The following is a 26,792-nucleotide window of genomic DNA, read 5'->3' as shown; positions in this document are numbered from 1 at the left end:
TAATAATAATGGCATTTATTAAGCGCTTACTATGTGCAGAGCACTGTTCTAAGTGCTGGGGGGATACAAGGTGATCAAGTTGTCCCACGTGGGGCTCACAGTCTTAATCCCCATTTTACAGATGAGGTAACTGAGGCGCAGAGAAGTTAAGTGACTTGCCCAAGGTCACACAGCAGACATGTGGTGGAGTCGGGATTCGAACCCATGACCTCCGACTCCAAAGCCCGTGCTCTTTCCACTGAGCCACGCTTGATATCTGAGGGGCAAAACTCAGAGGTGGCAGGAGGATTCCCAAACTGTGCCCTTACTGAACGGGGCAGTGTGGCCTTGTGGATAGATCAGAATAGATAGGGTCAGAAGGACTCCCAGCTCTGCCCCTTGCCTGCTGTGTGACCTTGGGCGAGTCACTTTTCTGGGCCTCAGTTACCTCATCTGTAAAATGGGGGTGAAGATTGCGAGCCCCATGTGGGACGTAGACTGTGTCCAACCTGATTATTTTGTATCTACCCCAGTGCTTAGAACAGTCCCTGGCACATAGTAAGTGCTTAACAAATACCACTTCAAAATAAAATGGAACTCCTCAGTGTAAAACTAGATGACTGGCCACCCTGATTGGGATTAGGCTGTGGGTGAGACCCCAGATTCATTCCTTCATTTAATCGTATTTACTGAGTGCTTACTGTGTGCAGAGCACTGTACTAAGCACTTAGGAAATCACGATCCAACAATAAACAGCAGCGTGGCTCAGTGGAAAGAGCGTGAGCTTTGGAGTCAGAGGCCACGGGTTCAAACCCCGGCTCCGCCAATTGTCAGCTGTGTGACTTTGGGCAAGTCACTTCACTTCTCTGGACCTCATCTGTACCTCATCTGTAAAATGGGGATGAAGACTGTGAGCCCCCCATGGGACAACCGGATCACTTTGTAACCTCCCCAGCGCTTAGAACAGTGCTTGGCACATAGTAAGCGCTTAACAAATGCCATCATTAATTAATTAATTAATTAATTAATTAATTAAACAGTGACATTCCCTGCCCAGATGATGGCGGGAATAGGTGCCCAGCACTCCACGATTAAATCCAGAAAGAACAATCGAGTTCATTCATTCGATTTTATTTATTGAGTGCTTACTGTGTGTAGAACACTGTACTGCTCGTCCCAGGTGGGCAGGGATGGCCGACGATTAAGTATATGGGAAAGCAGGAGTAATAGCAACACAAATCTCACCCAGGAGGATTATTGCCTGCTCCCCGAGTATTACAATAGGGAATGGAGAAAATGATAGAGTAGTTCTCAAATGTTTTCTGATCGGAGACCTCTTCAATGGTTCATCTCATTTTGGAGGGTTTGAATGATCAAAAAGCTAAACCTATTTTATCGAAACCAGGAGCGCCTCTCCCCATGGCCCTTCAATTTGATACTCCGTGGAAGTCATAAAGAAATATCTGAGACATTACTGTCATCTCCATAGCAGCAGATGGCAATTTCTCTTCCTGATTCTGACTGTACAGCAGAATCAGATGGAAGGAGTGGGTAAGCCGGGAGAGACTGAATCTTTGCGTTAAACCCATCAAAGGGGAAAAGGGACAATATAGGTCACATTTCCTTTGGATCGCGTCTCCATTTTTCCAGCCAATTTTTTCTGGCAAAAATACATTAGAATGCCGCTAACTAATCAAGGCCGGATTCTCCAGAATGCCGCTTCATTTTCCAGGCACATTTTTACTCACATCACCATCTGTGTGCCGGTAATGAAAGGTGGCGGTTGTGCATCACGACTGTGTGGAATCAGGTAATGAGGCTGCTGGCTGGTTGTCCGTCTAACGAAAATGTCTTTTGGCTTCCCCAGCAGACGCGCGTTACCCGTAAAAAAAGGTATATTTGGCATCGTCAGGATAAGGGTGATTAAGTGAGATATTTTGGGTTTCATTGCTAGAAATGTTTACAGTGGGGTGGGATTATTATTTCTTTTATTGCTCGGGTGGTTGTTCAGTGCTCAGTCCTGCCGTCGGTCCAATGGAAAGAGCCCTGTTCTGGAAATCCAGAGACCTGGGTTCCAGTCCTGACTCTGCCCTTTGGGGCTGAGCCATCGGTGGTGAACTCTGACTGAAGGACCATCCAGGTTGTTCTCTGAGGTGGCCAGGCCCAGCAGGAATCAGTCAGTCAATTGTATTTATTAAGCGCCTACTGTGTGCAGAACACTGTACTAAGCACTTGGGAGAGTACAAAATAATAATACAACAGACATATTCCCTACCCACAACCTGAAAAGTAGCTGGCTAACATGAGCGCAAAAACTACAGAGGCTAATGAGACAGCCAACTTCTGGGTCGTGGCACTGTGGCCCAGGGCTGGCACTAAGCTGGGATCACCTCAACCATAAACACCTATCATGGACAACACCTATCGTGGACACTTTGCAGGGTGCTTTGGTGTAATAATAATAATAATAATGGCATTTATTAAGCGCTTACTATGTGCAAAGCACTGTTCTAAGCGCTGGGGAGGTTACAAGGTGATCAGGTTGTCCCACATGAGGCTCACAATCTTAATCCCCATTTTACAGCTGAGGTAATTGAGGCATAGAGAAGTTAAGTGACTTGCCCAAAGTCACACAGCTAACAAGTGGCGGAGTCGGGATTTGAACCCATGACCTTTGACTCCCAAGCCCGTGCTCTTTCCACTGAGCCACGCTGCTTCTCTAATGGACAGAGCATGACCTTGGGAGTCAGAAGGTCATGGGTTCTAATCCCAGGTCCGCCACTTGACTGCTTCGTGACCTTGGGCAAGTCACTTAACTTCTCCGGACTTCAGTTACCTCATCTGTAAAATGGGGATTAAGATTGTGAGCTCTATGTGGGACAGGAACTGTGTCCAACCCGATTATCTCGTATCCACCTCAGCTCTTAGAACAGTGCCTGGCACATCAATCAATCAATCAATCAATCAATCGTATTTATTGAGCGCTCACTGTGTGCAGAGCACTGTCCTAAGCGCTTGGGAAGTACAAGTTGGCAACATATAGAGACAGTCCCTACCCAACAGTGGGCTCACAGTCTAAAAGGGGGAGACAGAGAACAAAACCAAACATACTAACAAAATAAAATAAATAGAATAGATATGTACAAGTAAAATAAATAAATAAATAAATAGAGTAATAAGTGCTTAACAAATACCATAATCACTATTATTATTACACCCATGACCACCTTCCCCCTCTAGACTGTAAGCTCATTGTGGACAGGGAATGTGTCTTTTAGATAATAATAATAATGATGGCATTTGTTAAGTGCTTACTATGTGCCAAGCACTGTTCCAAGCGCTGGAGGGGATACAAGGTAATCAGGTTGTCCCACATGGGGCTCACAGTCTTAATCCCCATTTTACAGGTGAGGTCGCTGAGGCCCAGAGAAGTGAAGTGACTTGCCCAAAGTCACACAGCTGACATGTGGCGGAGTCAGGATTAAAACCCATGACCTCTGACTCCCAATCCCGTGCTCTTTCCACTGAGCCATGCTGCTTCTCTATTGTACTCATCCAAGCACTCTGTAAGCGCTCAGTAAATCAATCAATCAATCATATTCATTGAGCGCATACTGTGTGCAGAGCACTGTACTAAGCGCTTGGGAAGTACAAGTTGGCAACATATAGAGACAGTCCCTACCCAACAGTGGGCTCACAGTCTAAAAGGGGGAGACAGAGAACAAAACCAAACATACTAACAAAATAAAATAAATAGAATAGATATGTACGAGTAAAATAAATAAATAAATAGAGTAATAAATATGTACAAACATATATACATATATACAGGTGCTGTGGGGAAGGGAAATACAACTGATTGATTGATTGATTCTCACTCATGGCACTCCATGCCCTGGCGGGAGCATGACTGGCAGAGAAAGGGGAGTGTGAGTAGCACTACCCAGACTGCACAACTTCCAATCAATCAATCAATCAATCAATCAGTGTTTTTTATTTAGCACTTACTGCTGGGCATTGTATTAAATGCTTGGGAGAGAACAGCAAAACAATATAACAGACACATTCCCTGCCCACAACAAGCATACAGTCTAAACACTTTGAGCTTTCATAAACTAGAATGAGCCAAGGCAGAAAGTTAAAATGGGACGGGAGGGGAGGGAGCGGTTGGGGAGAAAAGGGGAGTCTTTTCTGATTAATTGACCTTGTCAAACTGTGGAAAGGACCCTCAAAACTTCATGACAGTAAATAAAAGCAAACAAACTCAATTTACAAACTTTACAAACTAGCACTCAAAAAAAACAAACAAACCGAAAAACAAACCAAAATCAATTCCTTCAGACAGATTCTTAATCCCGAAACTTCAGAGCTTTCCGATCAGGGGACTCCATCATCATCGCCATTAAACAGGTACCCATTTCAATTCCCATATATTCAGTAGTTCATCTTCACTGTAGACTCCAAATCCCAGAAACATTTGAAGGATTTAATCAACCCGGCAATGGTATTTGAGCATTTATTTTGTGCAGAGCACTGTATTATTAACTTCGAAGAAAACAGTACAGTTGATAGCCACAATCCCTGTCCTCGAGGTGCTTACTGTCTAAAGGTGGAGGCAGACACTAAAATAAATTACAGGTAAGGGAAGCAGCTAAGTAGAAGAATATGTACATTACTTCTTAAAACTTTCTAGGGCTGAAAATTTTGAGCTTGTGGAGCCAATGTATTTTTGCTGGAAAATTGCTTTCTTGTTTGGTCTCCTGATTCGCCCAAGAGTCTACACGATTGATAGCTGAAGTTTAGGAGTGCTGATGCCAGTTTGTCTGGACTCTGGAGGTTGCAGTAAGACTTCACAGGACAAAAAAGCCGAGTGGAGGTGGGTGAGAAACTTCCATTCATTCAATCATATTTGTTGAGTGCTTAGTGGGTGCAGAGCACTGTACTAAGCGCTTGGGAAAGTACAATATAACAATAAACAGACACATTCCCTGCCCACAATGAGAAATCTGAAATGGGAGCTTGTCAATTGGTACATACTGTTGTCAAAGAAGTCCAATCAATCAATGGTATTTATTGAACGCTTACTGTGTTCAAAGCACTGTACTAAGCATTTAGGAGAGAAACAGTGTTGCCCAGTGGAAAGATCAGGGGTCTGGGAATCAGAGGACCTATGTTCTCATCCCAACCCCATGACTTTTCTGCTGTGTGACCTTGGGTGAGTTACAACTTCTCTCTGCCTCCGTTACCTCATCTGTAAAATGGGGATTAAGACCGTGAGCCCTATGTGGGACAGGGACTGTCCTGCTTATCTTGTATCAGTCCCAGCATAAATCCAAGTGCAAGGGTGTCGAAGAAGGGAGTGGGAAAAGAGGAAATGAGGGCTTAGTCAGGGAAGGCCTCTTGGAGACGTACCTTCAGTAAGGCTTTGAAAGTGGGGAGATTGATCATCTGTCAGATATCGAGAGGTAGGATGATTTAGGCTATAGGCAGGATGTGGGCGAGAGGTCAGGGGTGAGATAGACGAGACCGAGGTACAGTGAGTAGGTTGGCATTAGAGAAGCGAGGGCTGGATTGTAGTGGGAAATCAAGGAAGTAAGGTAGGAGCAGGGGGCAAGGTGATTGAGGACTTTAAAGCCTAACGTAAGGAGTTTCTGTTGGAAGCGGAGGTGGATTCATTCAGTCATTCAATCGTATTTATTGAGCGCTTACTCTGTGCAGAGTGCACTGGACTAAGGGCTTGGGAAGTGCAAGTTGGCAACATAGAGAGACGGTCCCTACCCAACAACGGGCTCACGGTCTAGAAGGGGGAAACAGACAACAAAACAAAACATGTGGACAGGTGTCAAGTCGTCAGAACAAATAAAACTAAAGCTAAATGCACATCATTAACAAAATAATTAGAAGAGTAAATATGTACAAGTAAAATAGAGTAATAAGTCTGTACAAACATATATACAGGTGCTGGGGGGAGGGGAAGGAGGGAGGGTGGGGGGGATGGGGAGGAGGAGAGGAAAAGGGGGGCTCAGTCTGGGAAGGTCCCTGGATGGGCAAACACAGGAGGCTCTTGAGGAGTGAGAAGACATGGACAGAATGGTTTCGTAGAAAAGTGACCTGGGCAGCAGAATGAAATATGGAGTGGAGTGCGGGGAGACAGGAGGCAGGGAGGTCAGCAAGGAGGCTGATGCAGTAGTCAAAGTGGGATAAGTTAAGTGCTTGGATTAATGTGGTAGCACTTCAACGGAGAGGAAAGAGCAGGCTTTAGTGATGTTGTGAAGGTTGAGACAGCAGATTGAATGATGAGTGAGAGAAATGAGTTGAGAATAACACCAAGGTTACAGCACTTAAAAAAACCAAGTGTACAATACAGTACAGTTGGTAGACACATTTTCTGCCCACAAGGTGGAACACGTCCCCCAGAATAGGTATACTTGTTCATTTATACATTTAATCGCCTATTTTTGTGTTTTCATATTTTGTCTCTTCTCTTACTCTTTCACTTACCGTATATTTGCAGTTTGGGTCCGCTTGCCACTAGGCCACAATATGTGACCTCTGTTCCGTGACCTCGGACCAGACTTTTAACTTCTCTAAGCCTCAGTTTCCTCGTTTGTAAAATGGCATTCAATAGCCGTTCACCCTGTTATTTAGACTGCGAGATTATCTTGTATCTACTCCAGCTCTTACTAGTGCTGTAATTTCCCCTGAAAATAATAATGATGATGATGGTAGTATTTGTTAAGCACTTATTACGTGCCGGCCACTGTTCTGATCACCAAGGTAGATACAAGTCAATTAGGTCGGATACAGTCTTTTTTTCCATATGGGGTTCACAGTCTAAATCCAATTTTACAGTTCTAAAAGGGATTCACCCATTCTTTCCAGCCAAAGCTGTCAAGTGAAGTCCTCATGCAATAACACTTTACAAATGCCACGGTATTATTGTCTCTCCCGTTAGAGTGTAAGCTCCTCAGAGTCAGGGACTGTATTTCTTACTTGAATTGAATGCTCCTAAAGTGTCTACTTTGGGCTCTCCATATAGTAGGTGTTCAATAAATGCTGCTAATGATAACTTTTTAGACGATTTTCTCTGGGCAGCCCAATCCTCCTAATTTTAGGTTGGAGCTTTCGTGGCTTAATGGAAAGAGCACGGGCTTGGGAGTCGGAGGTGGTGGGTTCTAATCCTGACTCTGCCACTTGTCTGCTGTGTGATCTTGGGCAAGCCACTTAACTTCTCTGTGCCTCAGTTACCTCATAAGTAAAATGGGGATTAGGATTGTGAGTCCCATGTGAGACAACCTGATTACCCACAGAAGCAGCGTGGCTCAATGGAAAGAGCACGGGCTTGGGAGTCAGGGGTGATGGGTTCAAATCCTGGCTCTGCCAATTGTCAGCTGTGTGACTTTGGGCAAGTCACTTCACTTCTCTGTGCCTCACGTACCTCATCTGTAAAATGGGGATTAAGACCGTGAGCCCCCCGTGGGACAACCTGATCACTTTGTAACCTCCCCAGCACTTAGAACAGTGCTTTGCACATAGTAAGCACTTAATAAATGCCATTATTATTATTATTGTATCTACCACAGCACATAGAATGGTGCTTGACACATACTAAGTGCTTAACAAACACCATGATTACTATTATTTTCATGAACTTTATAGATTTGAGTCAAAAATTGATTTTTCTCCCCGGTCAATCAATCAGTCGTATTTATTGAGCACTTACTGTGTGCAGAGCACTGTACTATGCGCTTGGGAAGTACAGGTTGGCAACATATAGAGACAGTCCCTACCCAATAGTGAGCTCACAGTCTAGAAGGGGGAGACAGAGAACAAAACCAAACATATTAACAAAATAAAATAAATAGAATAGATATGTACAAGTAAAATAGTCCCCTCCCCCAATTTTTTTCCATGCAGAGAAATCTTGTCATTGCTTGGGAGAAGAATTGTATCTTCCACTCGAGAGCTAAACCAAAACCCTGTCCACCCTGACTTAAATGATTGACAGTCTCACCGCTCCAACCTAATTGCAAATATAGCTCTACCCCTGAGATCTTTAAGATCTGCATCTGGGGTCGAAGAATATCCACATTATTATTTCCACTTCTACACGTAGCTCCCTCCTCGGTGCTACTGCTTTCCTCAGCAGGCGATGAAGGGAAGGGAGACAGCTTGCCCCCGCTGCCTCTCCACAGGAGCACGGTTCGGGAAATTTGGGAGGCAAGGAGGAAGCCAAGAAAGACACCATATGTATTTCCTGGCTATATGGGCTTCGCATCACGGAGCACAGAACATTAAGTCGTTTTTCGCAAGAACACATGAATCACAGTCCTGCTAGAGAAAAATGCACAGAGGAACCCTCGAGCAGTCCATGAAACTGTAGAACAACAGTTTACTTCTCAACCTTTAGAGTCTTAACTGCAAAACTTCTTGCTTCTGACAAATGCTGGCTGGTTTTAATGTTCTCATAGGTTAAAGAAGAACAGAACGGTTCCCATTTATTTTAGAGGCAGGATGTGTGTGGTTGCTGAGTGCATATACTTAAACCATAATTCTCCGGGGAGTTTGTTCTTTGAGGGTGATATAGATATGGTGGGAAAGACCTGTTTGCTGGTGACTGAGTTGGAGGAGAAAGGAGTTTGAGAAGGGAGAAAGGTTTGGGCAGTGAGGATCAAGTATCATTCAAATTGGAACAGTCTTTGCCCTGAGTGCCGAGCGTCCTCTCTCAGTCCAGCCCCTGTCTGCATCACATTTCCCTGAATACTCACTGTTTACCTAGTGTTCAAAGAAAAAGTCGGATTATTTTCTTATTCTAAAATAATTAAATCTTAAAATCGGGCATTTTCAACCACCTCTTTAAAGTGAGGGAGTCCGGGATTTTGCCAAGGAATATGTGACTTTGAAAACGGATCCAAGAATCACTGCTGAACTTTTGCAATTGGAGAGGGGAGAAATGGGATCCATAGAAGAGGGAAAACATTTTACCTTCAAGATAAAAGAAAATACAATGACGACGGCCAGGTGTCTTCTACCTCTTCTGAAGAGCAGAACAGTAAGATAAATGGAGCCAAGTAGGTTAGCTATAAGGAATGGTGGATAATGAGAAGCAGCATGGCATAGTGAATAGAGCACGGGCCTGGGAATCTGAAGGTCATAGGTCTAATCCTGGCTCTGCCACTTGTCTGCTGTGTGGCCCTGGGCAAGTCAATTCACTTCTCTGGGCCTCAGTTCCCTCATCTGTAAAATGGGGATTGAGGCTGTGAGCCCCATGTGGGACAGGAACAGTATCCAACCCGATTTGCTTGTTTCTACCCTAGCATTTAATACAGAGTTTAGCACATAGTAAGCTCTTAGCAAATACCACAATAATAATTATATTATTATAATTATTATAATTATTAATGGAAGCATAAAGGATGTAGGATAAGGAATAGTGGAAACAGAAACTGTTTACTCCAGATGTACTGAAATCAGGATGCCTTTTCACCCTGGCTCTTTCAAAGCCACATACTTCAGAGTAAACCTTCTACCATTCACCTTGAATCCCTTAGGGAACAGTGGACACTTTCCTGACTGAAGCTAATACTGTGAGCCCGTTGTTGAGTAGGGACCATCTCTATACTTTGCCGATTTGTACTTCCCAAGCGCTTGGTACAGTGAGTGAGCTTACACACAGTAAGCGCTCAATAAATATGACTGAATGAATGAATACGGGCCTCCCAACCATGACAATGTGTCTGATTTTTTGCCCCCAAACCTGGTTGTCAGCAGGCCTGTCTCCTGTCTGGAACTTTAAAATGATGAGAACTAATTGGCAAAGGGGCATCCAGTATTTGCGGGTGCTGTCAGTAGCCACCCTACCTGGAAAACCTACGTTTTCAGACCCTCCCGTTAAGCCTTAAGTTTTACAGAGGGGAAGGAGCCTCAGAAGACACACCCAGAAGATAAATGAGTTCCAGTTAAATGATAGTCCCAATTTAATGTTATACATCCTTGGAAGCAATGACAGAAACTTCAGACCAAGGCAATCCCAATAGGAAAAGTTTGGGGAAATGAGAAGGAAGAGGCGGGGCCAGAAGGCATTAAATACCTGTTTGCCTGTTTGCCAGGAAAAACGAAGGACTTCCTGACTCCTGGGACTGTTTGATGCTGGATGGATTGACAAGTTTGCCCCTCAGTTCTTCCCATTTTCCTGAAAAGGTCCATGAGGACAGAACACTTCATGATTCTACTTTTAAAGACCAGTCCCACTTCTGTAAGAGAAGAGGATACAAAAAGCCCAAACCGTAGCCACCAAAACCTGAAATTCATTCATTCATTCCATCATGTTTATTGAGCGCTTACTGTGTGCAGAGCACCGTCCTGAGCGCTTGGGAAGTACAAATATCCAGCAACTGAATTAAGGGGCAGCTTTTCCCTGTATTTTACTTAAAATAGCACAGGACTTCATCCGTCTGGAATCAGTTAGGACATAGTTGCGGGCTGCTTGAAGGTAGGGGGAAGGATGACATGACCTTTTGAGGGTTTACCCACCCCAACCTATCAGTTCTAGTTGGTCAAATCATCTGAAGGGTTTTTTATTGCTTTGTGATGCCAGGAAATTTCAGGATGACCTGGGCTCAAGGTTTTAGTGTCCGGCAAGGGTGATAGAAAAATCCAGACCCCAGGATCCACCTGATGCCACCCACGCTTCACCGACATGCATTGTGACGTGTCCTAAGGCCTCCATTTTGAGGAAGCCTGCCCAAACAGGGGAGAATTGGCCTGAAATTAGAGTATTTGCACTGGGGAACCCTGTGTTCCCCACCCTTGCTACTGAGCCACCCAGATCGCTGTGAATTCAGGCAGCATGTCCAATCATCATCATCATCATCATCAATTGTATTTATTGAGCACTTACTATGTGCAGAGCACTGTACTAAGCGCTTGGGAAGTACAAATTGGCAACATATAGAGACAGTCCCTACCCAACAGTGGGCTCACAGTCTAAAAGGGGGAGACAGAGAACAAAAGCAAACATACTAACAAAATAAAATAAATAGGATAGATATGTACAAGTAAAATAAATAAATAAATAAATAGAGTAATAAATATGTACAACCATATATACGTATATACAGGTGCTGTGGGGAAGGGAAGGAGGTAAGACAGGGGGGTGGAGAGGGGGACGAGGGGGAGAGGAAGGAAGGGGCTCAGTCTGGGAAGGCCTCCTGGAGGAGGTGAGCTCTCAGCAGCAATCCACACATTTGATTAGCAAGAGACTGTCCGAAGGCTGAAAGGAAGGACCTGGGTTCTAATCCCAGCTCTACCACTTGTCTGCTGTGTGAACGGGGGCAAGTCACATAACTTCTCTGTGCCTCAGTTACCTAATCTGTAAAATGGTGATTAAGACTGTGAGCCCCGTGTGGGTTGGTAGGCACGTTCCATCCAATTTGCTCGTATCCACCCAGCGATCAGTACAGTATCTCACACATAGTAAAGGCTTAACAAATTACCAAAATTTTTATTTTAAGGAGTGTGGCCTAATGGATAGAGTATGGGCCTAGATGATGCGCAAATTTGTGAAGCGTTCCATATTTTTTTCTTCCTCCCTTCAAAGCCCTACTGAGAGCTCACCTCCTCCAGGAGGCCTTCCCAGACTGAGCCCTCCCTATCACCCCCACTCCCTCCCTCTGCTCTACCCACATCCCTGCCCCACAGCACTTGTGTGTATATGTGTACGTATTTATTATTCTTCGTTATTAATGATGTGTATATGGCTATAATTCTATTTCTTCTGGTGGTTTTGACACCAGCCTACTTGTTTTGTTGCCTGTCTCCCTCTTCTAGACTGTGAGCCGATTGTTGGGTAGGGACCGTCTTTATATGTTGCCAATTTGTACTTCCCAAGCAGTTAGTCCAGTACTCTGCACACAATAAGCGCTCAATAAATACGATTGAATAAATGAATAATTCCACCTCCGCCACTTGTCTGCTGTGTGACCCTGGGCAAGTCACTTCTCTGTGCCTCAGTTATCTCATCTGTAAAATGCAGATTGGACTGTAAGCCCCACGTGGAACAGGGATTTTGCATCTACCCCAGTGTTTAGATTAGTTGAGAAGCAGCATGGCTTAATGGAAAGAGCATGGGCTTGAGAGTCAGAGGTCGTGGGTTCTAATCCCGACTCTGCCACTTGGCAGCTGTGTGACCTTGGGCAAGTCACTTCACTTCTCTGTGCCTCAGTTACCACATCTGTAAAATGGGGATGAAGCCTGTGAGCCCCACGTGGGACAACCTGATTATCTTTTATCTACCCCAGCGCTTAGAACAGTGCTTGGCACACAGTAAGTGCTTAACAAATACCAACATTATTATTATTATTATTATTATTTGTGCATGGCACCTACTGGGCGCTGAAGAAATACCATTATTAGTATTATTCTGCCTTTTTCAAACATACCATTATTAGTATTATTAGAGAAGCAGCGTGGCTCAGTGGAAAGAACACAGGCTTGGGAGTCAGAGGTCATGGGTTCAAATCCCGACTCTGCCACTTGTCAGCTATGTGTCTTTGGGCAAGTCACTTCACTTCTCTGTGCCTCAGTTCCCTCATCTGTAAAATGGGGATTGACTGTGAGCCCCATGTGGGACAACCTGATCACCTTGTAAACTCCCCAGCTCTTAGAACAGTGCTTTGCACAAAGTAAGTGCTTAATAAATGCTATTATTATTATTATTATTATTATTCTCTGTGCCTCAGTGACCTCATCTACAAAATGGGGATGAAGACTGTGAGCCCCACATTGGACAACCTGATCACCCTGTGTCCTCCCCAGCGCTTAGAACAGTGCTTTGAGCATAGTAAGTGCTTAACAAATGTCACTATTATTGTTATTATTATTATTATTCTCTGTGCCTCAGTTCCTTCATCTGTAAAATGGGGATTAAGACTGTGAGCCCCACGTGGAACAACCTGATCACTTTGTATCCTCCCCAGTGCTTAGAACAGTGCTTGGCACATAGTACGCGCTTAGCCCCCTCTTTCCTCTCCCCCTCCTTCCCCTCCCCATCCCCCCGCCTGACCTCCTTCCCCTCTCCACAGCACCTGTATATATTTTTGTACAGATTTATTACTCTATTTTATTTGTACATATTTACTATTCTATTTATTTTATTTTGTTAATACGTTTTGTTTGTTGTCCGTCTTCCCCTTCTAGACTGTGAGCCTGCTGTCGGGTAGGGACCGTCTCTATATGTTCCCAACTCGGACTTCCCAAGACCTTAGTCCAGTGCTCTGCACACAGTAAGCGCTCAATCAATACGATTGAATGAATGAATGAATGACCGTCTCTATATGTTGCCAACTTGTACTTCCCAAGCGCTTAGTCCAGTGCTCTGCACACAATAAGCGCTCAATAAATACGATTGAATGAATGACCGTCTATGTTGCCAACTTGTACTTCCCAAGCGCTTAGTACAGTGCTCTGCACACAGTAAGTGCTCAATAAATATGATTGAATGAATGAATGAGTGAACAAACGCCATCATTCTTCTTCTTCTAGTATTATTCTGCCTTTCCCTTCAAGGCCCTACTGAGAGCTCACCTCCTCCAGGAGGCCTTCCCAGACTGAGCCCCCTCCTTCCTCTCCCCCTCGTCCCCCTCTCCATCCCCCTGCCTTACCTCCTTCCCCTCCCCACAGCACCTGTATATATGTTTGTACATATTTACTACTCCATTTATTTATTTTACTTGTACATATCTATTCTATTTATTTTATTTTGTTTCATATGTTTAGTTTTGTTGTCCGTCTCCCCCTTCTAGACTGTGAGCCCACTGTTGGGTAGGGACCGTCTCTATGTGTTGCCAACTTGGACTTCCCAAGCACTTAGTACAGTGCTCTGCACACAGTAAGCGCTCAATCAATGCGATTGATTGATGGATGGATTCTAGACTGTGAGCCCACTGTTGGGTAGGGACCGTCTCTATGTGTTGCCAACTTGGACTTCCCAAGCGCTTAGTACAGTGCTCTGCACACAGTAAGCGCTTAACAAATAAGAGAAGCAGCATGGCTCAGTGGAAAGAGCACGGGCTTTGGAGTCAGAGGTCATGGGTTCAAATCCCGGCTCCGCCACTTGTCAGCTGTGTGACTTTGGGCAAGTCACTTCACTTCTCTGGGCCTCGGTTCCCTCATCTGTAAAATGGGGATTAAGACTGTGAGCCCCCCGTGGGACCACCTCATCACCTTGTCACCTCCTTAGCGCTTAGAACAGTGCTTTGCACATAGTGAGCACTTAATAAATGCTATCAATCAATCGTATTTATTGAGCGCTTACTGTGTGCAGAGCACTGTACTAAGCGATTGGGAAGTACAAGCTGGCAACATATAGAGACGGTCCCTACCCAACAACGGGCTCACAGTCTAAAAGGGGGAGACAGAGAACAAAACCAAACATACTAAGAAAATTCATTATTATTATTATTTTTATTATTATTATTATTATTATTAAATACCCACTGTTGGGTAGGGGCTGTCTCTATGTGTTGCCAACTTGTACTTCCCAAGCGCTTAGTCCAGTGCTCTGCACACAGTAAGCGCTCAATAAATACGATTGATGATGATTAAATACGATTGATTGACGGATTTTTCAAACATGGCGCCCAAAGAGGCGTCGAGACGGCGGCACCCGCGCATGCGTACAAACGGCTTTTTTTTTCCTTGCCCCTCGCGCGGCTGCCCGTTAAAAGACGCTCGGGTCGGGTCACGTGTCTGGGAAACCCCGCCCTCTGATAGGCGGAGCCTTGCGGTGGCGTCACAATCGGCGGGCGGGTTTCCACGGTTACGGGGGCGGGGCAGGGAGAGGCGGGGTGAGGCGAGGGGAGCCGAAGAGAGCCGAAGAGGAGCCGAGGAGAGGCGAAGGGAGCCGAGGAGAGGCGAAGGGGAGCCGAAGGGAGCCGAGAGGAGACGAAAGGGAGCCGAGGAGAGTCGAAGAGGAGCCGAAGGGAGCCGAGGAGAGACGAAAGGGAGCCGAAGGGAGCCGAGGAGAGCCGAAAGGGAGCCGAAGGGAGCCGAGGGTGTGGAGCGGGCCGAAGGCAGGCGGCAGGCTCGGCTTCGGCTTTTTCCTCATGAGTAGGCGGCAGGTGAGGCCTGTGGGCAGCGGGAACCAACCCAGGGCGGACGAGGCGTGGGGGACACGAGCAGGAGTTAGGGCTGTGCAGATCCATCTGTCTACACAGATAGATATATTATAATAGTAATAATAATAATGATGGCATTTGTTAAGCGCTTACTATGTGCAGAGCACTGTTCTAACCTTGGGGGGGATACAAGGTGATCAAGTTGTCCCACTTGGGGCTCACAGTCTTCATCCCCATTTTACAGAGGAGGGAACTGAGGCTCGGAGAAGTGAAGTGGCTTGCCCAAGGCCACACAGCAGACATATAAACAGAGAAGCAGCGTGGCTCAGTGGCAAGAGCCCGGGCTTTGGAGTCAGAGGTCATGGGTTCGAATCCCAACTCCGCCACCTGTCTGCTGTGTGATCTTGGGCGAGCCACTTCACTTCTCTGGGCCTCAGTTCCCTCATCTGGAAAATGGGGATGAAGACTGTGAGCCCCACGTGGGACAACACGATCACCCTGTAGCCTCCCCAGCGCTTAGAACAGTGCTTTGCACATAGTAAGCGCCTAATAAATGCCAATTATTGTTATTATTATGTGGTGGAGCCGGGATTCGAACCCATGACTTTTGACTCCAAAGCCCGGGCTCTTTCCACTGAGCCACAATGCTTCGCTGTCTATATGTAATAATGGTGGCATTTGTACTTCCCAAGCGCTTAGTCCAGTGCCCTGCCCACAGTGAGCGCTCAGTAAATACGACTGAGTGAGTGTTTGTTTGGGAAGCAGCGTGGCTCAGGGGGAAGAGCCCGAGCTTTGGAGTCAGAGGTCATGGGGCCGAATCCCGGCCCTGCCCTCTTCAATCAATCAATCAATCGATCGTATTTATTGAGCGCTTACTGTGTGCAGAGCACTGGACTAAGCGCTTGGGAAGTCCAAGTTGGCAACATAGAGAGGCGGTCCCAACCCAACAGTGGGCTCACAGTCTAGAAGTTCAATCAATCAATCGTATTTATTGAGCGCTTACTGTGTGCAGAGCACTGGACTAAGTGCTTGGGAAGTCCAAGTTGGCAACATAGAGAGGCGGTCCCTACCCAACAGTGGGCTCACGGTCTAGAAGTTCAATCAATCAATCGTATTTATTGAGCGCTTACTGTGTGCAGAGCACTGGACTAAGCGCTTGGGAAGTACAAGCTGGCAACATATAGAGGCGGTCCCAACCCAGCAGTGGGCTCACAGTCTAGAAGTTCAATCAATCAATCGTATTTATTGAGTGCTTACTGTGTGCAGAGCACTGTACTAAGCGCTTGGGAGGTACAAGCTGGCAACATATAGAGGCGGTCCCTACCCAACAGTGGGCTCACAGTCTAGAAGTTCAATCAATCAATCGTATTTATTGAGCGCTTACTGTGTGCAGAGCACTGGACTAAGCGCTTGGGAAGTACAAGCTGGCAACATATAGAGACGGTCCCTACCCAACAGTGGGCTCACAGTCTAGAAATTCAATCAATCGTCTTTATTGAGTGCTGTGTGCAGAGCACTGTACTAAGCGCTTGGGAAGTACAAGCTGGCAACATATAGAGACGGTCCCTACCCAACAGTAGGCTCAATCGTCTTTATTGAGCGCTTACTGTGTGCAGAGCACTGGACTAAGCGCTTGGGAAGTACAAGTTGGCAACATATAAAGACAGTCCCTACCCAACAGTGGGCTCACACTCTAGAAGTTCAATCAATCAATCGTATTTATTGAGCGCTTACTGTGTGCAGAGCACTGGACTAAGCGCTTGGGAAGTACAAGCTGGCAACATATAGAGGCGGTCCCTACCCAACAGCGGGCTCACAGTCTAAAAGTTGTCAGCTGTGTGACCTTGGCCAAGTCACTTCACTTCTCTTTCCATTAAGCCACGCATCCATGTGGGTGTGTATGGAAGGGACGTGGCCATTGTCTCCTCAGGAGGGAGTCATTCATTCAACTGCCTTTCTTGAGCACTTACTGAGCGCAGAACACTGTAGTAAGCGCTTGGAAAGTACAAATGTATCTCCCCCAGCGCTTAGAACAGTGCTTGGCAAGTAGTAAGCGCTTAACAAATACTATTATTATTATTACTGTTGCTTCCTAAGCACTTAGTACAGTGCTCTGCACACAGTAAGCGCTCAATAAATACGACTGAACGATTGAATGAATTATTATTATTACAATTCAGCAAGAGAGACAATCCCTGCCCACAACGCTCCCAGTCTAGAAGGGGGGAGACAGAAATCAGAACAAGTAAAGAGGCATCAATGTAAATACATAGAATTATAGATATATACACATAAAATAAAGAAAATTATGAATGTGGTATTACATACTGGGCAAGTCACTTCTCTGGGCCTCAGTTCCCTCATCTGTAAATTGGGGATTAATCAATCAATCAATCGTATTTATTGAGCGCTTACTGTGTGCAGAGCACTGTACTAAGCGCTTGGGAAGTCCAAGTTGGCAACATAGAGAGACGGTCCCTACCCAACAATGGGCTCACAGTCTTGTGGGGGGGGGGGGGGGCGTTCTAGAAGACTGTGAGCCCCGTGTGGGACAACCTGATTACCTTGTATCTTCCCCAGCGCTTAGAACAGTGCTTGGCACATAGTAAGCGCTTAATAAATACCGTCATTATTATTATACACACAAGTGTTGTGGGGCCGGGGGGGTGGGGAGGTAAGAGCAGAGGAGGGAGCGAGTGGGGGAGGAGGGGAGGTGGAGCGGAGGACAAGGGGGAGCTTAGTCCAGGAAGGCCTCCTGGAGGAGGTGAGCTTTCAGTAGGGCTTTGAAGGGGGGGAGTGAGTCTCTCTCTGGCCCCACTCAGTTCCCTTAATAATAATAATAATAATAATAATAATGGCATTTGTTAAGTGCTTACTATGTGCAAAGCACTGTTCTAAGCGCTGGGGGGGGGATACAATGTGATCAAGTAGTTGTCCCATGGGGGGCTCACAGTCTTCATCCCCATTTTTCCAGATGAGGGAACTGAGGCTCGGAGAAGTGAAGTGACTTGCCCAAGGTCACACAGCAGACTTGTGGCGGAGCCGGGATTCGAACCGACGACCTCTGACTCCAAAGCCCGGGCTCTTTCCGCTGAGCCACGCTGCTTCTCTAACCTGCCCACCCGCTCTTGCCGCCTAATTTCACTCTGCCGCCCCACACCCCCGTCGCTTAACGGAAAGAGCCCGGGCTTGGGAGTCAGAGGACATGGGTTCTAATCCTGCCTCCGCCACTTGTCGGCTGTGTGGCCTTGGGCAGCCACTTAACCCCCTGGCCTGGAATGGCCTCCCTCTGCCCATCCGCCAAGCTAGCTCTCTTCCTCCCTTCAAGGCCCTACTGAGGGCTCACCTCCTCCAGGAGGCCTTCCCAGACTGAGCCCCCTCACCATCCCCCCGTCTTACCTCCTTCCCTTCCCCACAGCACCTGTATATACGTATATATGTTTGTACATATTTATTACTCTATTTATTTTACTTGTACATATCTATTCTATTTATTTTATTCTGTTAGCATGTTTGGTTTTGTTCCCTGTCTCCCCCTTCTAGACTGTGAGCCCACTGTTGGGTAGGGACTGTCTCTATATGTTGCCAACTTGTACTTCCCAAGCGCTTAGTACATTGCTCTGCACACAGTAAGCGCTCTATAGACACAATTGATTTGATTGATTGATTAACTTCTCTGTACCTCAGTTACCTCATCTGTAAAATGAGGATTACGACTGAGAGCCCCAAGTGGGACAACCTGATTACCTTATATCTACTCCAGCACTTAGTAAGCACTTAATAATAATAATAATAATTATGATATTTGTTACTTCATTCTGCCCCTTCCCTCCCTAACGTCACAGGGCACATTTCCCTTCCAGTTCTCTCCCCTTTCCTCTCTGGCCTCAGGTTTGTTTTTTCTTTTTAACGCCCCCTCTCACCCCCCAACTCTCGCTGTCCACCAAACACACCTCGTCACGTTCGGCCTTTTTCCTTTGGATTCTTTTCCCTCCCTTTCCAATGACTGATTTAGTCAGCTGTATTTATTACAACTGAATACAAATAAATGTATGTATTTATTACTCTATTTTATTTGTACATATTCTATTTATTTTATTTTGTTAATATGTTTTGTTTTGTTCTCTGTCTCCCCCTTCTAGACTGTGAGCCCGCTGTTGGGTAGGGACCGTCTCTAGATGTTGCCAACTTGGACTTCCCAAGCGCTTAGTCCAGTGCTCTGCACACAGTAAGCGCTCAATAAATACGATTGAATGAATGAATGAATATTTATTGAGCACTTACTGTACGCAGAGCACCGTACTAAACTCACGGGAGAGTACAATATAGCAGTAGCATGGTGCAATGAATAGAGCACGGGCCTGGGGACAGAAGGTCATGGGTTCTGATATCGGCTCCACCGCTTATCCGCCGGGTGACCCTGGGCAAGTCACTTCAACCATCTGCCCGTTGTGGGCAGGGACTGTCTCACTTTATTGTACTTTTCAAGCGCACTTACTACAGTGCTCTGCCCACTTTGACAGGCTGTTATTCATTCAGTCATCCATTCAATTGTATTTATTTAATAATAGCATTTATTAAGCGCTTACTATGTGCAAAGCACTGTTCTAAGCACTGGGGAGGTTACAAGGTGATCAGGTTGTCCCACAGGGTCACAGTCTTAATCCCCATTTTACAGATGAGGTGACTGAGGCACAGAGAAGTGAAGTGACACAGCTAACAATTGGCGGAGCCAGGATTTGAACCCATGACCTCTGACTCCAAAGCCCCGCCTCTTTCCACTGAGCCCCGCTGGTTCTATTTATCGAGTGCTTACTGTGTGAAGAGCACTGTACTAAGCACTTGGAAAGTACAATTCGGCAACAGATAGAGACGGACCCTAACCCAACAACGGGCTCACAGTCTAGAAGGGCGAGACGGACAAGAAAACAGAACAAGTGGACCGGTGTCCCTACCATCAAAATAAATAGAATTATATTTTGATAATATAAAATTATCGAGAGAAGCAGCGTGGCTCAGTGGAAAAAGCCTGGCCTTTGGGGTCAGAGGTCATGGGTTCGAATGTTGGCTCAGCCAATTATAATAATAGCATTTATTAAGCGCTTACTATGTGCAAAGCACTGTTCTAAGCGCTAGGGGGTTACAAGGTGATCAGGAGTTGTCCCACGGGGGGCTCACAGTCTTCATCCCCGTTTTACAGATGAGGGAACTGAGGCCCAGAGAAGTTAAGTGACTTGCCCAAAGCCACCCAGCTGACAGTTGACGGAGCCGGGATTTGAACCCGTGACCTCTGACTCCAAAGCCCGGGCTCTTTCCACTGAGCCACGCTGCTTGTCTCAGCTGTGTGACTTCGGGCAAGTCACTTAGCTTCTCCGTGCCTCAGTCACCTCATCTGGAAAACGGGGGTTAAGACTGTGAGCCCCCCATGGGACAACCTGATCACCTTGTAACCTCCCCAGCGCTTAGAACGGTGCTTTGCACATAGTAAGCGCTTAATAAATGCCATCGTTATTATTATTATTATCATTAATAAAATAGAGTAATCAATATGTACAAATATACCAAAGTGCTGAGGGGAAGGGCAGAGGGAGGGAGTGGGGGTGATGGGGAGGAGGAGAGGGTAAGGAGGGGGCTCAGTCCGGGAAGGCCTCCTGGAGGCCTTTTAGACTGTGAGCCCACTGTTGGGTAGGGACTGTCTCTATACGTTGCCAATTTGTACTTTCCAAGCGCTTAGTACAGTCTGTGCACATAGTAAGCGCTCAATAAATACGATTGATGAGGAGGAGGAGGAGGTGAGCTCTCAGTAGGGCTTGGAAGAGAGCTAGTTTGGCTGTTAGGCTGCTGGGCCACTGACTGACCCAATAATGGCATTTTTTGTGGGTTCCTAGGATGCCGGCACCTCAGAAAATCTGAAATCTTGTCCCAATTTCAAGGTTCCAAGCCCAGCTCCGGCTGCAGGAGGGCATCCTGTTTGTTCCCTTTGCGGCGGATAGTCGGAAAGACCCTGAACCCGATTTTCAGTGCTCGCTGCCGCTTTACCTTTCCTGTCCGTGTTTCTGAGTGCTCTCTCTCCTTTTGTGTCTTCTTGCTGCGGCTGACCCCCTTGGGTGGTGGATGACCCGGATGCCTGGTATGTGCTCTAGACTTCCTAAACGTTTCTCGTTTCACCGGGACGAAACTTGAGACTTTTTAAAGTCTCTAGATGGTTTCGCATTGTTTCCTTATTAATGTCCTCCCTCATTTCGGATTCCAAGTCGTAGGTTTCCTCCTCTCTTAATGTCCTCCCTCATTTCAGTGTTTATTCCAAGTTGTAGGTTTCCTCCTCTCTCTTGCACTCATTTAGACTGTGAGCCCAATGTTGGGTAGGGACTGTCTCTATATGTTGCCAATTTGTACTTCCCAAGCGCTTAGTACAGTGCTCTGCACATAGTAAGCGCTCAATAAATATGATTGATTGATTGATTTAGCCAGACTTTTGATTTCCATTTAGAGCTGTTCTTGGAAATACCTTCCATCTGCATCTTTTGAGTCCTTTTCTTTTAACATGTGTGTTAAACTCGGCTTCCCGTGGTTTTTAAGAGGGGTGATTTTGTTTTTTGCCCAAGAAAGCCTCTTGGTATCTGAAGAATGAAATATGTAGTCCCTTCTAGGCTGTGAACCCATTGCTGGGTAGGGACCATCTCTATGTCAATCAATCAATCAATCAATCAATCGTATTTACTGAGCGCTTACTGTGTGCAGAGCACTGTACTAAGCGCTTGGGAAGTACAAGTTGGCAACATATAGAGACCGTCCCTATCCAACAGTGGGCTCACAGTCTAAAAGTGGGAGACAGAGAACAAAACCAAACATACTAACAAAATAAAATAAATAGAATAGATATGCACAAATAAAATAAATAAATAGAGTAATAAATATGTACAAACATACATATATGTATATATGTAAAATATGTATACATATATACATAGGTGCTGTGGGGAAGGGAAGGAGGTAAGATGGGGAGGATGGAGATGTATATTCATGGAGTATGGAGGATGTATATTAGTAGGCTTTTGCTTCTATATGCTGCCGACTTGTACTTCCCAAGCGCTTAGTACAGTGCTCTGCACACAGTAAGCACTCAATAAAAACGATTGAATGAATGAATGTAGTGCTCCCTTACTTAAAAGGTGGCCCTTGAAGGTGACAACTGACTCCAAAAAAACAATAAAAAGTACTTCTCCCTGGATCTTAGTACATTCTCTTGTGGATCTTTTGGAAGATAGAATAATGACCACCTCTTGGTTTTTCCATGTTCCTGCATATTAATAGGCTTTCGCTTCTATAATTGTTCGAGGAGAAATCCAGCACCTGGTGTGCACGCTTTATGTGCTTGGGATACAGATTTTTGAATCACCTTTTTACACATCTGGATGCCGTGCGGTCATATGTGGCTGGCTCCAAAATGATTCGAAGCTCCCAAATGCACCAGGAATATTCTTGGTGAAGAGCGTTGCTTATCCTCATGTAAATACCTTACTTGAGCTACTTTTCAAGCGAACAAGCTCAACTACGTGTAACTTTCAAAGCTGCGTGCCCCGCTTAATTTGGTCAATCGTATTTATTGAGCGCTTACTGTGTGCAGAGCACTGTACACGAGAGAGTTCCCTCTCTAACCATCTTTGTTGTTTTTTCTTTCGTTTTAGGTAAGTTCCTTGGCCTGGCTCCCCTTTTTTGCCCCTTGGGCTGTTCTTTCCCTGTCATCACTCTAACCGAAGCGTATCTCTCTTTAGCTTGAAGATGGGGTGCCACCCTCTGCCCTCCAAAAAAGCAGAAACTACCCCGCAACCCGATCTTCCACAGCTAAAGAAGCCCAGCTTTGCAGGCCCACAAAGACATTGTGCCTGGTAAGAGATGCCCACAATCTCTGAAGAGTTCAAAGAGCTCATTTCCTTTAGCTCCATTTTAATAGGAACTTCTCCGAGGAGGGCTGTTTTAACAGAAATGTTGCCCTCTCTATGCGGCGAGGTAGCAATTGTTTGAGAGGGAGGTTTAATGATACGGAAGCGGCCCTTTCTCCAGCTGGCACTTCTTGCTATCGATCTGTCCGAGTTTGGCGGCGAACATTCGCCCGAGTAAGGAGCGCAGCACCTCGGCTTCCATCCCCGAAGGAGCCCGTCACATTCCGCTTCTCGGGCAGCCCGTTAAACCGGGTTCCTCCCGAAATCCGCCGGAATCTGATACGTTTTTGTTCCGCCACTCCTATTTGGGAGTAGCAGATAGGACCAGCGGGAATGGGATACCCAGGTGGCTTTTTTTCCTAGTCTTTATTTTACCCCTCTCTTCCTGGATGAGTGTACGCGTTTAGCACCACCAGTTTGCGACCTTTCTTCTCTCGAAGCGTTATTCTACTCTAGAAAATAGTCTGTTCTCCTCAGTTTCATCTCCTGCGACCTATCGGGTCTCGACTGGGATTCTTCTCCTTCCCGGACAGGCTTCAACCCGCAAAGCAGCCAACAGACATCTCCCCAAAGCGCTAAAACGTGGGAGAAAGCGCGGACTGAAATCGGAATTACAAGAACTGCAAGCCAAAAACGCTGCTTTGCCCCAAACGCCGGCTGAAGCCCCCGAGGAAGGTGAACGTCCTGGGGAGCTGACTGGCGGGGCGGTGCTCCCGGGCACAGCCGGAGTTGGCCTGACGACGGACGAGCCATCCGGGCAGGATGAGGCCGGCCTCTCCACCAGCCACCCCGAATCGAACTGTCCTTTAGCCAGAGAAGAAAGCGAGGGCGGCCCCCACGGCCCTGGCGAGGTGGGCGACGGCAGTACCGGGTCGCTGGGGAAACCGGGGCTGGAGGCGGCGGGTCTCCAGAAGACCCCGCTGCAAATGGACGGTAGCGTCTTTTTGGACGACGACATTAACCAGCCCATGCCTGTGGGTCAATTTTTTGGGAACGTCGAACTCATGCAGGTACGTCCGAGCGGCGGTCGGATTCTCTCCCTCCCTCTCTTCCTCGTGAACGTAGGTTGGCTTTGCTGAGCTCCCTAAACCAAAAGGGCTCCAGCAGAGGTGGCCGAAACTTTAAAATCCAGCCGTTCCCCATCTCCAGTGTTTCCCTACTGATTCTTTTTCTTCAGCCTGTTGTATTTTCTTCCGGCTGACTCATCATAGATTCCCCAAACACGGGGCAATGGACAAGTCACCTGGGCCTCTCTGGGCCTCTTCTTCCTCCTCCGAAAGATGGAGAAAATCTGCTTTTCACCTCACTGAGCAGCTGCGAGGATAAAATGAGAACTCATAGAGAGCACCTTGAAATAAGAGCTAAGGAAATTCCAGGTTAAAAAAAAAACCATTTAAGCCCGAGTCACTCTGTTGGATGGAGAAGTGTTGGCAAACAAATTCTCTGGTCCTCCGTAGCCTGCCTGTGAGATCTTGGGGAAGCAGCAAAACCTAGTAGAAAGAGCACGGTCCTGGCAGTCAGGGGACCTAGGTTCTAATCCTGGCTCTGCTGTGTGACCTTGGGCTAGTCACTTAACTTCTCTGCGCCTGTTACCTCACCTGTTCTCCCTTCTACTTAAATTGTATCTACTCCAGAGCTTAATATACCACTTGGGACGTAGCAAGCCTTTAACAAACACCACAGTTATTATTACCGTTCCTTTACAGAGGCTAATAAGGGAGACCTACTCTTTTTGATTTATTCACCATAAGAGTTCCAGTCTGCAAAACTAAGAAACAATGATTTTTTTTTTTTTTCCTGGTATTTGAAAGTAACAATACTTAGCAGCTGTCACTATTATCATTTTTAAGGACCTTCCACCAGTTTCTGCGCCTTACACTTTGATGAGCCGGCGAGAATTTAGAAAAATGCACTTCCGGGCCAAGGACGACGATGACAACGACGACGACGACTACAGTGATGTATTATAAACGCAGAGGGGAAAATGCCAATACATCTAAAGTAACAAAATCAAATCTCCCTCTTATTTATACGTTCGGTTAAAGGTAGAATATGAAAAATGATCCCCAACTGCATTCACATTCAGATATGTTTCTGTGAGAGCTTAATCTTCACGGTGGTTTCCGGACTAACCTAAAGAATCTAGCTCTGGGGATGCAATACAACACTTTTCCTAAGCCCAGCATTGAAGAAATGAAAGTCAGTTCTCGTGGGATGGGGGGATAACTTTCCTGGCGAACCCTGCACGGAGGAAAACTCGCTTTATGGTACACATACAGGTTGCCCAACTGCACACACGTGTGTACGACTTTCTCCAACACCACAGATTGTTGTGTCCAGAGAGATGTGTGTTGTGGGAAGACCATTCCCTGATGCCCCAGCGATAGTCTGTAACCACGGAGCACGGTGAAAGGAGTGTTTTGGGAAAGCTCACTGAATCTCGATTTGTGGCGGAGAAGTATTGAAGGCTTCTCATACTCTCGGGCTGATGTCATGTTCATTTTGGTTTTGTGATGTAGACAAAAGACAGGAGTATTTTTCATTTACAACCGTGACGACTCTAGCGCTGTGGAACTCTTTACTGCCCTTTGAAGAGAGAGTTTTATTTTGGGTCATTTATGACTGGATCAGTCATAGCAAGCCAGTGGGAAAAGACCATAAAAATAACATGGTACTTTATACATCTACATTTTTATGTCATTTGTCTTCCATCCCCAATCTAGGGTGTTTGGTACATCAGTTATTTTTCCCCAAACAGGTAACTGGTTACACTTCCGTCTGTCTCTAATTTGCTTTGTGATTTAGTTATTCTTGTTACGATAACTGTTTACCTTTTCGGTTCTGAAAGGAAATGCCTTTACCTGTAGTGGGAAAGTGAAGCCCTTTTTAAAACTAATTGCATTTTGAATGGATTCCAGTTCTTTCTCTTCCAGAGGGTTTCATTTCTGCCGTTAAGAAGCCCAAGGTCAAATTTAGGCTGTCCGGCCCATTAAGTAACCTTACACGTTAAGTAGATGTGACAGGCTTTCATTAGAGACAAAGACTTGTTCCCAGGCATCTGAGAGTCGGACAATTTTAGTCCCTTTCTAAACTACTTTAGCGCAAACCAACAATAATTGAATAACATTAATGTTTCCTGATATTTAATCATTACAGCGGACACTTTTCCAAGTATCGCAGTTGCTCTGCTGCCCAGGGAACTGACCGAACAATTTTTCTTTTATAAAGCTTGCTTCCATTGGAGATCTCAGCAGGGAGCTTTATTCAAAAGTCTATGTGCTATTTTGACTATAGCAAAGCCAATTCATAAGGGTAATTAGTGGCCAAAATATTGTTTAAAAAAGGCTCTGGAAACTAATTGTGACAACAGTATTTTTTTTTTGCACAAAGCTTTTGCTTTATTTAGCTCAGGAAAATTTCTCTATGCAATGAGTTTCCTTTCAAAACCACCTCCTCGATAATGTGACTATCCCTTACGCTGTATGCTCTGAAGTCATTTTTTTTTTCTCCTCATTTAGTTGGGGTTGGGTTTTTTTTGTTTGTTTTGATTGGTGGGATCAACTACTCTACCTTTATTTTGGAAGTGTGACGTGAACACTAATCTCGTGACGGTTTGGGAAGATGGACAATTTTAGGTTGATACCCCAATGCTGCTCTTTTAGAATCACCTAGGTGATAGTTGAACCAGTTAACAGAAGTTTTGTCCTACAGCTGTAGGTTATATTTTTTTCAAAATTGGACAAATTTTATATTC

General features: G+C 45.7%; 1 protein-coding gene across 1 annotated transcript; it reads left to right on the top strand.

Annotated features, from left to right (window-relative positions):
• Window positions 1–14,936: 14,936 nt before the first annotated feature.
• Window positions 14,937–25,048, top strand: C5H1orf174 (chromosome 5 C1orf174 homolog). The gene is made up of 4 exons (XM_038747492.1): window positions 14,937–15,098; window positions 22,871–22,984; window positions 23,572–24,048; window positions 24,889–25,048. Exons 1-4 carry the CDS (start codon window positions 15,084–15,086, stop codon window positions 25,006–25,008), a joined length of 726 nt encoding a protein of 241 aa, XP_038603420.1. The 5' UTR covers window positions 14,937–15,083; the 3' UTR covers window positions 25,009–25,048.
• The last annotated feature ends 1,744 nt before the right edge of the window (window positions 25,049–26,792 follow it).

This window comes from Tachyglossus aculeatus, chromosome 5, assembly GCF_015852505.1.
Source record: "Tachyglossus aculeatus isolate mTacAcu1 chromosome 5, mTacAcu1.pri, whole genome shotgun sequence".
Taxonomy (NCBI): domain Eukaryota; kingdom Metazoa; phylum Chordata; class Mammalia; order Monotremata; family Tachyglossidae; genus Tachyglossus; species Tachyglossus aculeatus.
Note: the sequence above shows the minus strand (reverse complement) of the source record. Positions and strands in the feature narration are given on the sequence as shown.